Here is a 12157-nt window from a genome sequence, read left to right as displayed (position 1 = left end):
TCCGTTGCCTGAACTGTCATAATGTCACCAATGGACACTGGCTCTGCGTAGCCTGAGAGACACTTGTCTGCCTTTGCAGACATTGTTGTCTCATGCACTGCTTGGTAGGCCCTGACAGTGTGCCAGAAGTAGCTTTTCTCCAAAAAAAGTTGATGCTGATAGATTTTCCCCATTTTTGTTGTTCTTGTTACTTTCAGGGAGGGCTAGAATTTAGAGTACCTTCCTCTGCCCAGATAGTGCATATCTTAATGGTAGATTCTGACGGTGGAATAACTAGGGCAAAGAATATGGGACTGTGAAAGTATAGATGGTGTGTGGTGTGTGTATGTTTTAAATGTGTGTACGTGTGTGTGTCTTAATTGTTGTCAGATATCTGAACAAATACATAATCACAGCTGGAGTGAATAAAGAAGTTACCAGCACTCTGAGAGTCTTTTGAGTCAATCACACAAACGACATTTTCTCTAGCTTAATTGGATAATGTGTTTGAAATATCAAACGATATGGGTATCATAGTTCACTGTCCTTTTTCTGCCTTTAAACATGCTACATGACCGGGTTGGCTTTTTCTCTTTCTTTAAAGCATGGTACATTGAAGCACGAGTTTGTCATACATTTTAGGTTTTTCATAATATTTGTTTTTTAACTTTTTTTCATTAATTAATGTGATCCATAAAATAAAATAATAAATATGACCATAATAATCTGCTTACTTTTCCAGCATACATCACTTGAAATAAATAACTATTCAGATTAATGAGAAATTAAAAGTATTCTAGGATCTCTTTAGCAGCACTTTGCTATAATTGGAAAGAGAATTGTCCTGCACAGAGCTAAACTGAGAAGAGACAGCAAAGAAGTTTCTTTAGCAATTGCAATTGAGGTTAGTTAAATGTTTGTTCACGCTTTCCTAAATCTGTCAGGCCAAAATATATTTATTGATTGGATGTGTATCACGTGTGCATCCATATCATTTTATATAAGTGCATATTTGATACATTATGGCGGCAGCCATGACAAGGATAGCAGCAATAGTTGAAATTGCAGAAGGAAGTTAGAAGAACCAGAGTAACCAGAAGACTCCATGCTGCTGGCCCATGACCCTGATACTCTGCATCTGGGTAGACAAATGCTTCCAGATGATTAGTCCAGATGACAATGAGGAAATTCCTCCAACTCCCAGCAACAAAACCACCCCTGCCCCCACTGTTCTTCTTGCCCAAGCGCTCCAGACTCTTTAAGGAATTTGTGTTAAAAAAGAGGTACTAGTAAGTAAGGAGACATCCCCACAATTCATTTCCTAAAAGATAAAGTGGGGATTGAGGGTTTTTTTATTATTATTATTCATTCTGAATCTCAGCCACAACAGCAAAGAAAGATTGTAAATGAAAAGGAACTTAGGAAAAAGTGAACCTTGTCATTTTGGAATGCATAAATCTAGTGAAGACTGGGTGCCATCCAATTTGATATCTGTAATATACATGGACCTAAATGGAAAGGTATTTCAAGAGGCATGGGAAGAGCTCTAGAATTGTAACTCTGGCATGCATTTTTAGACAACCTGGATAGGAATGTAGAGAGTGCATTTTAGTAAGTTTCTTGGGCACAGAATGCTTCCTAACAAGATTTTAAAAGATCATGCACAAATATTTTAAAAAGAGCTTCGATTTTAAAAGATCATGCAACGAGATGAAGAAAGAAAGGTATATACTGCAGAGGAAATGCAAGAGATGCTCAGAAAGAATGACGGGGAAGCAAGTGAAGGCAAAGGATGTCCTTGCAGGTACCAGTGGGAGAAGTTTACTCTGAGAAGGCCGCTGAAGGGATACCACAGAGCAGGAAAACTCATGGAGTCCAGGGGTATCTATTTTCTCAATACTACCTAGTTGTCATTTTCTAGCACCTGACCTATTTCTGTTCATTTATTAACTCAAATAAACAGGAATTGTCATAGCTCTTCTGATGGGTGGTGGCATTCAGGATGCCAATGGATGTTTTCAAATCTCTCTTTTTGTCTGTGCTGCCTTTGCTCTTGGGAATGTTTTCTTCATACTATGGCATTACTTTAGGCTTTTGTCACTCCTGATGCTCATTACCTTGGAAGGAAGGAGATTTTTCTTTTCTAGTATTCCAACCAGAACCCTTTCTTGATTTGCCCACTCTGGGAAGAGGATTCATAGGCTCCTGAGGAGATGGAGAAGTCATTCTATGAAAGAGAAAATGGTTTCTGTAACCAGAGCTTATCTGATAAGCAGATGTCCTCTTTGCTATCCAGAGAAAGACATTCAACTTGCCCATTAGTATGCAGACGTGGCTCCCTGCCTTTCTCATCTGGATGACTTTCAGTTCAAGAGTTCATAAGTTGTGGGGGAAAACCAGCCCTTAGCAGAATGCTTGGCAATGTTAGATACCTTCAAGATGTAGCAGAGACTTATGAAGTCAGTGAAATTGGTGATTATTATAAATAGTCCAGAAGAAAACCCAAACTGTGTGTGATGAGTGGAACAGCATGTTGGCATGGCTGTGAGCTGTGGTCCAGGGCAATTAGTCTTCTGTATACAGAAACTTCTCTAGGGACAGTGAGTTCCTATTAAAAGGAATGCTAGACTGCGTGTTCCCTGACTGTTTTTGTTTTCCATGCATTTCATCAAACAAGATTTATTCAAAGCATAAAAGAATCCCAGTCTTATTTTTGATTTTGGCATTTGGGGTTTTAGTAGAATTAGAAAAATTTGCCTTTTGAACATATTTTAATTGCCTCTTATGACTCTGTGTTCTGTATTATTATATTGCATATTTTATATAAAATAATTTTACATTTGAAATAAGGATGTTGTAAAATTATTGTCAAGGTCAGAAATGAAACTGAACCATAAAGTCATAATCATACAAAACTGAGGAATTAGGTTAATAATATGACATCTTACGGGATTTCCAGGTTTGATTTTTCTTCCAGGGTTAAAATAGGAAAAAAAGTAACCACTTCTGGTCATTCCACCTAAAAACTTTCTCCAAAACATGGTAAGTTAATATTTTGCTTATTTTAATCCCCATTTTTTAAAGGTGTTAGGTGATATCAGTGCCTTGAAGTTTGTCCACAGAGAAGTGATCATAGCTATTCAGGAGCACATAACTGAAATGGACACCGTGCTGAGAGAGTCATTCAATGCTAAAGAAGAGGAATGGAAAGGAACCACTAATATAAAAAGGTATTTTTTTTCTGCTAATTATACATTCATTTTGTCAGGGGTGGTGGCACTTAGCCATAATCCCAACAATTTGGGAGGCTGAGATGAAATGATTAAATTCAAAGCCAGCCTCAGCAACTTGTTGAGGCCCTAAGCAATTTAGAGAGACACTGTCTCTAAATAAAAAATTAAAAAAAAAAAAGGCTGAGGATGTGGCTCAGTAGTTAAGCACCCCTGGGTTAATACCTGGTACCAAAAAAATAAAAATAAGAATTTCATTGCTATGTGAGTGCATCTACTAAGAAGGAGTCACCTAGTGCCACTTCCCTCTAGTTTGTCTTACTTTTCATGGTGCACATGTCATGGTGGGAACCAAGTGGGTCATCCTTTACCACCCAATTGCCTTGTAAGATGGAGTCAATCAGAAGTCAATAGCAGTATCAGGAAGAACAGATAGAAGTCATGCCCATCACTAACAGTTCTCAGAGAGAATGGAAACCTCTTTCATCTTGCTGACCTCCAAAGGAGCTACTGGGCCACTCGGAAATTTGAAGAGGGATGGGATCATTTCTAACACTCTTGGGAGCAGTTTTATTTCATATGGAGGGAATGAGGGGAATAATTAGAAGATAACAAGGTCAAGTCTAAATAAATTCCCTTGTTCCTTTGTGCTTCGGGAAAATGTCACACTGTTTTTTTCTCTAAAAGAAACTTTAGGGGAAAAAAAGTGAAAAAATTAAATAACAACGATGAATAAACCAAGTCACTTAAGTGGGGTAGTTTGCAAAGCATATATTTTGTACTCTAGTACCAAGGCCTAACTGGGTGGCTCAGATTTGGGCTTTCTGCTTGCATTTCAACTCTTCCTAAAGAGATCAAAGTAGACCTCCACTTTTCATTCCTTAAATACTCCCCTTTTCTCTTTACTCCCTTGCTTTCTTCTCTTTCATTTGAAGGCTCATAGTGGGACTTATTATCGCAAATGGACAATGGAGTATCAGAAGGTTGACAGATCATAAAAAGCCCTGTAGCATTAAGAATCTTCTGTCTGCATTATAGAGCAACATTTTCAGTTCCTATCGAGGATCTTGGACCTTCCCTACATCTGTGAGGGAGCCGGAGAGCAACTACCTTTTTAGCCACATCCTTAAACAGAAGCCATGTTTATTAGAGGGCTCAAAACTGATACCAATCATTAGAAAACATGTGAACACATCCAATCCTGGTGGTTTTTCAATCCGAATCTTAAATCATGGTCTAACTATTATGATATCAATGGTCTAACATAAGAAGTTTGCATCAAGGATTACATCTGTTTCTCTTTGTGTTGGCAGAAACTATCATGTATATATACCATCTGTATTTTTTATCCTGTATAGCTATTACGGAAGGCCAACCAACTTACGTTAATATGTCTGTCAGCAGATCTCAACTTCACAGAAATGAATAAACTTTATAAATACATTTTAATAGTTGACATTATTGCTCCTGCTCACTAAAACATCAATAGACATACTTGCCAATTTTATAAGTCTTCACTTCTATTTATACTACCCTCACTAACAGTTAAGCCCTGTGAGGGCAAGGAGAATTTTCTGCTTTATTTACTATTACCTGCCCAGCTCCTAATACAGTTCTCTGAACTAGTAAATTCTCAGTACATTCTATTGGATGAAAGAATTAAACAGACATGTCAAATTTCACTTAATTTTATATCTAATAAACTACATGAGAGTGAATTGAATGAACAAAAAAGAGATCAACAGTCAATAAGTTTCTATTTTTTTTTCCTTTTCCTGTTTCCTTTAGGAAATTGGTGGCCCCAATGGAAGGATGAGTGTAATTAGGAAGACCAATATCTTCTGTCTCCAAAGGATGCCTAGGAATGCACTATGTTTTCTAATCTATGTCTTCTTATTATTCTTCTAAGTTGTCTTCATGCATTATTGCAATGCCTGAGTTTTTAAGTATTTTAAAATACACATCCGTGGAGTGTTTTGTTACCATTCTTGCTTTGTGTTTGTTTTTTCCTTCATCAAGCTCATTTTGCTGAATATTAAGCACTAGGTAATAAGTTTAACATTTGAGTTTATCTAAAGCTTTTATAAAATTACATATTTATATAGGTGTGGGGTGAGTAAGGATAGATACTTTTTTCCCTAAGTTCTCTCTCATTGTAAAGGACCTTTCTGATGTTTATAGGCTCAATACTATATCCCAGTCCAACACAGAAATAATATATTGGCACTGTCTACATTCTCAAGTAAATCCTACATTTGTATTAGCCCTGAAATAACTAATCCAATTTTGATTTTTGGGGGTGTATGTGTGTGTGGTCAGTTTCTTAAGGAAAATAAAGAAAAAATGGAAGTCTTTATTCTTATGATTGATTCCTCTCATTTTCTGTGCCCCTTTATGAACTGCAAATAATAATTCCAGGGACAAAGAGAGATGAGAGTAATATCTATAAGCAGATACTCAGCAAGAATGGGGTTCCATTGTGACAGGTGCCAGTGTAATGTCCCATTAGGAAGAAGTACACATATTTATAGTCAGTGCAAAATATTATTTCATAATCTAACACAGGTTTCCAGAGGACCGTATTGTATACCTGTGAATTCAGTCACCTGGTTTTTATTTCGAACATTGAGAGTAATTTATAATGATAATTATTATTTTTCAAGAACCTATTAGTAAAACAGTATTAACAAACTCAAGCATGTGTTTTCCATGATTTCATTAGTAACTTCATGTCCAGTATTATTTTTAGTTACTCATAGACACACCACTCATGTTGCTATTTTTGTCGTAGAAAAGATAGCACACAATACTAAATGTGATTATAATTGAAAATTTCAAATCCTTTGAATAGATTATATTTGTGAGTACCTACTGTGTTCTTATTTCCTGGATAGAATATTCATTTGGAATTAGGTTCCACGTATGAATACAAATATAAATAAGAAGGAGTTAAACATTTAAATGTGTGCTGTAAATTTCAAAGTGGAATCTATTAAATGTTCCCTGTATTAACTTCAGTGACAATAGATAGATTACACTAAGTGTCAGTTAAGCGAGGGGATGAAAAATGAGTGATTTTCTTTCTTCAGTTAAATATGGTGCTAAGTGGTACGCACTAGCATTAAAAGCAAATTACTTACCACTTCAATAATCACAGCATGGGCACTCTATTGGAATCTGCATCTCTAGTCTTCCTTGGTCCTCAGTTTTATTAAATAAATCAACTGATAATGCTTGGATAAGCAGAAGAAAAAGCCTTGGTGTCATTATGGCAATTCTGTTTTATATGTGCCTGTTCAATAGTCTTCAAAACGGCATTTTAATATAAATATATATAAATATATATATACACACACACACACATACACACACAAACATATATATACATTTACATATATACATATACATGTATATGTATATATACATGTATATATATAATTTGGCCATTTAGAATTCACATGTTAAGAATTATGCAACACAAATTCACCTGCTCTAACCACCTATGTGAAGAAACAGAAATCCCTTCTACATCATTTCTGGTTAACCTTCCAGATTCATTCTAAATGCTTCTGGAGATGGGGGGAAAAAAACAGCATTTCAAGTGAGAACTCTTACAGTTAGAACATCCCATTAGTAGTTTGAAATACCTGCTACTGAATTTCAGATCCTCATGGAAGCCTGCTTAATACAGCAGTAAACAGCATTGGCAATAAGTAGATCCGAACTAAACAGTTGTTGAGTGAAATAAAGTAAACCCGGTCTCTCTTTTTAAAGTTTCTTAATGCTTTATTTTGAATACAACATGTTTTACACAGAATTTCCTTTTGTGATTGGAGAGGAGTTGGGGTTCGGATAAAGTAGATACGTACAGAAGTGAAAGTCTCCTAGGTATTGCCTCCAGAGGTCCAGGAAATGTTCCATTGCCCCACCCATCACACATACACATGCAAATTTTTTTATGTAACTTTTTTCTTTATATATGACAGCGGAATGCATTACAATTCTTATTACATATATAGAGCACAATTTTTCATATCTCTGGTTGTATATATAGAATATTCATCAAAGAAAACATTAGGCATTTGTTTTTTAGGGGTTGGCTAACTTTATTTAGTATTATCTTCTCTAACTCCATCCATTTATCTGCAAATGCCATGATTTTATTCTCTTTTAATGTTGAATAATATTCCATTGTGTATATATGCCATGGTTTTTAAATCCATTTATCTATTGAAGGGCATCTAGGTTGGTTCCACAGTTTAGCTATTGTGAATTGTGCTGCTATAAACATTGATGTGGCTGTGTCCCTGTAGTATGCTGTTTTTAAGTCTTTTGGGTATAGACCGAGGAGAGGGATAGCTGGGTCAAATGGTAGTTCCATTCCCAATTTTCCAAGAAATGTCCATACTGCTTTCCGTATTGGCTGCACCATTTTTTTTTTTTACACACTGTATCAATGTCTGCAATAGGAGTGTGTGTGTACACATGTGTGTGTGAGCACATGAGTGCACACACACACACACATTCATTCTGTGCTCTTATAGCATGATCACAGGTATTTGTTGGATGGTGGATCTGCTTGATCTTGAACATTTGCAGTCATCAGGTTGGACTGGAATTTAGAAGCCTTGCACATAATGATTTTTCTGTACCTGCTGAGACCTTGGGAGAAGCAAGAATTCCTTCCTAAAATGGTATAAATTCCTTACAGATGAACTTCCCAATGAATGGGTCAAACTAGGGACTCCATAATGACATGAGAAATGAATGAGATGGTACAGCATGGTGAGTAAGAACTCGGGCTCAGAGTTAGATTGGGATAAAATCGTGCCTCATAGCAGACAAGCTGATATAAAATTATAACTCAAACACTACCATGGCTCTCTTGCTTATACCTTCTACTCACCTCTCGGTCTCACCTCTCATTTCCTCTTATTACTTGGAGAAACCACAGCCCTGGTCAAACCACCTGTGCCTAATTTGTGCTTACTCCCATGCAATTAAAAGCAGCTGGAGCAAAATGGACTTTGGCACGAATTTTACTTTAAATTCATGACTGTAGATCTTAAGTGATCTTTCACACTTTCTGGTGTGGTAATGGTATTTGATTTTCTGATTTCACTCACCCCCCCCTTACTATGTTGTGACTACATGACATTTTAGCCTCTGTTCCCAAACCTGCAACACTTTTCATTGCCTCACTTTCCACTGACAAACTAGCTTTCTACTGCACTGGGGAAAACGAAGCGATCAGAAGGGGACTTCCTCGTCACTTGTCTACCCACTACCTACATCTGCATTCACATATGCTGATGCTCAGGTTTTACTCCAAAGGTACCATGTGTTTTTCCAAAGCCAATTGTTGCACTATGGAGTAGATGGCACCCTTGGCTCCTCTTTACCTTCCCAGATTGTCATTATCGTTATTTTTTTAACTCTCCATTTGATCACACACACTTGCTGTTATTTCTCCATCTTACTTTTGGACTCTACTCTTCATTTGCTATAATCACCTCTCTCTGCTCCCCATCATAAAAACACTCCTTGGAAGATTTTTTTTTTCCATTTTCTGATTCTGATTCCTCTTCCCCAGTGCATGCTGCAATCCAGTCTACACAGGATTTCACACCTGTGCTTGATGGAGATTACTGTTAGCGAGACCACTCTCAGCAAGGACCCCACCACAGGTTGCTAAATCCGATGGTCCATTCTCAGTCCTCAGCTTACTTGATTTGGTGGAAATGTTTGACATAATTGGGCCTCTCTTGTTCTTGGATCAAAAGCTCTTGATTAGGTAATGAGACCTATTACCCAATCGGTGGATTAATCCATTTGGTGGATTAATAATTCACAAGGACTACCACACTGGGTGGTAACTGTAAGGCAGGTGGAGCATGGCTGGAGGAAGTAAGTCCCTGGGGTTGTGTCTTTGGGTTCATATCTTGTCTCTGTCTCTTCCTGCTCTCTGCTTGCTTCCTGGCTCTCATGAACTGATCAGCTCTCCTCTGGCACACCCTTCCTCCATGATGTTCTCTTTACCTTGGGCCCAGAGCCATGGAGTGGGACAACTATGGGCTGAGCTCTGAAACCGTGAGCCAAAAATAATTGTAGCTCCTCTAAGTTATTCTTGTTGGGTTTTTGGTCACTGGTGCAAAGATGACTGGCACACTTTCTTTATTTGGCCACCAGGACTCTGTTTTCTTAGTGTTCCTCCAACATGGCTTCAATTCTCTGTCCCCTTTGCTATGTATGACCTCTTTTGTCTTTCTTCTGAATGTTGAAGGGCTGCAGAGATGAATTCTCAGTTCTCTTGTACCTCTCCATTCATTAGTGATCTTCCAATCTTCTGCCCTGTGAGGCCACTGTGTTCATTCCTTTCCTTTTCTGCCATGTTAGGATGCAGCAAGAAGGCCATCACCAGTGGCCAGTGTCTTGATACTGAACATCCCAGCCTCCAGAACTCTAAGAAACAACATTCTATTCTTCATAAATGAACCAGTCTTTGGTAATCTGCTATAGCAGCACAAATAGGCTAAAATATTTGACTCCCAAATTTATAGCTCCAGCCCAATCTTCTAAATCTCAGATCTCTAAATGCCCATTGAATGTCTCTGATTGAGTAAACACTTCAAACTCAACATGTTTCATCTCAAACCATGAATTCTCCCTCTAAACCTGATTCTACCATTCATGCCTCTTAGCTAACGGAAAGATCAATTTTTCCATTTTTGAACCCAACAATTTTGACATTATCTTACATTAGTTATAGTGCAGTAACAAAACTGTCCAAATCTCACTGGCTTGTAACAGCAATGGTTCCTTGTCATTCTGTATGTCCACTGAAGAGGAACTTTACTCTGTTTCCCTGTCATCTTCCTTCTGGATGGTATATGGAGAAGTTCTCAGTCATTATGGTAGACGCAAAAATGAATATGAAGAAAGATAAATTGGCTCTTAAATTTCTACCTGTATATTATACAAATCAGTCTGATCTTTATATCACTGGCTAAAAAAGTTCATATTTCTGCTAGCTTCCATTGGATGGACAAGCACAAAGCTATGTTTGTCCAAAGAAACAAGTAAACTAGAACAGTTGGCTATTGTGTTCGTCAACTTTCTGTTACTATAACAAATGCCAGTGATGATCAACTTAAAAAGAGAAAAACTTTATTTTGTCTCACGGTTTTGGAGGCTCATTCCATAGTTGATCTCATTCCATTGGACCTGTGGTAAAGTGGTATATCAGGCCAGGGAGCGAATGGAGGAGCAAATCTGTGCACCTATGGCCACACCAAGTTATAGCTGCATTCGGTGTGAGTACAGCTCTACTTCATCCAGAAACCTAGAGCCACAAAGGTTCTTTATTATCCCATGGGCCCAAAACACATTAGGGTCTAACAGACTCAGAACCACAGTAGAAGGAGCTGGGTGTGTAGCCATACTCTCATTTGAGGACAACCATGCCAGTCACTGGTTCAAAGCTATTCTGAAACCCTACAGGCTATGCTACCCCTTCGTTATAGGCCAAAATTATTGATGAGGCTTCAATTTTGCTTCATGGAATAAGTCTCCCTCGTTCATTGTTCTCTGGGTCTCTTGGTCCCACACTGTGGGAACTCTTCCCTTTGATCCAAAGTGAGCTTTAAAGAATGTGCCCTCCTTGGAGTCCAAGCAGCTTCCTCAACCTGTTTTCTGATCCTTGGAGCCTCAAGGTCATTTGAAGTCTCAAACCAACCCAGTCTCTTTTAGTTTAGTTATTTCTCTTTCTGGCAGTGCAAAATCTTGGGCAATTTCTAATTTATCTGATTCTAGTCAGTTCCATGTGCCAATAGCCATATCTCCACACAACTTAATGGTAGGTGTCTTGAGCTTACAAAGCACTGTAACTACTTCTTTTTCTCTGAAACTTTTTTTTTTTTGTAAAATCTTGACTACTACCATCATACATTCAGAGTTGTAACAGTTGGATAGAGGGATTTGCCATGGATTTAGTCCTTACCCAAAGTTAATTTTTGAGTAGTAGATTACAAAAAGTAGTTACTTCTCACAATCTTGCATTTCCCCCCCCCCATTCCCATCATCCCCTTCCTTTTCCATTGGTTCATCAGCAAATTCTGTTTATACGTATGTTTTTGTGGCACATTGTCAAGTGTAACCAGTAGTATCTAGCATGTGCTACTAATAATCTATCTTTACCATTTTTAAAAATCCTAGAGTATAAGTTTATTATATATATATATATATATATATATATATATATATATATATATATATACCCTCCAAGTTACAGCCAGCTATTGCTAGCTTAAAAAGAAAGATGTTTTTGTTGTTATTGTTCCGACACAACGTTGTTGTCATTCACACCAGGTGTCCAGGTCGATCAATTGTCCACTCTCTAGAACTCTCTAGGTGACCTAGCACAGGGAACCACAGGATCAAAGCAACTTACTTGATGGGAATGTGGTCTAGACAACAGCAACTGTTTTTCTGACTCCCAACAGCTCCTCTCTGCCTTTCCTGTCAATCATTCCAAAACCCCATTGAATCTGTTCTAAAATTCAAAATCAGATGACTTGTCACCTAATTCTCTGCAGCAACCCAATCTGAGTCACTTGGATCGCTCTTGGACTTCTGCAATAGTCCCCCTACTGGTTTCCCTGTCTTTATTCCCATCCCACTTTGACCTATTCTCAATGCACCAGCAAACGCAATCCTCCTAAAATGAGATCATGGGACTCAGGTTGCTCAAGCTCTCCATTGGTTTAGCATAGAAGGCAAAGTTCTTGCAATGACCGCCAATGACACTCAGTCTGCCCAGCCACTCTCTCTTACCACGTCCACAGTTAATTTTGCCTGTATGCACTGTGCTCTATCATCCTAACGCTTCCTGTTTCCCAAGCGTGGCTGTTGTATTTGCCTGCAAGACCACTTTCAGTTACAGCTGATAC

The 12157-nt window shown here is 38.0% G+C and overlaps 1 protein-coding gene across 1 annotated transcript in view; it reads left to right on the top strand.

The window, feature by feature from the left end:
• The window catches only part of LOC113179858 (uncharacterized), a 306468-nt gene extending 301443 nt beyond the window's left edge, over positions 1-5025 (top strand). Inside the window, exons 18-19 of the mRNA XM_077801549.1 lie at positions 3064-3209; positions 4998-5025. Coding sequence (XP_077657675.1) covers positions 3064-3209; positions 4998-5025 — 174 coding nt within the window. The remainder of the gene's footprint in view (positions 1-3063; positions 3210-4997) is intronic.
• The last annotated feature ends 7132 nt before the right edge of the window (positions 5026-12157 follow it).

Source organism: Urocitellus parryii, chromosome 8 (genome assembly GCF_045843805.1).
Source record: "Urocitellus parryii isolate mUroPar1 chromosome 8, mUroPar1.hap1, whole genome shotgun sequence".
Lineage (NCBI taxonomy): Eukaryota > Metazoa > Chordata > Mammalia > Rodentia > Sciuridae > Urocitellus > Urocitellus parryii.
Note: the sequence above shows the minus strand (reverse complement) of the source record. Positions and strands in the feature narration are given on the sequence as shown.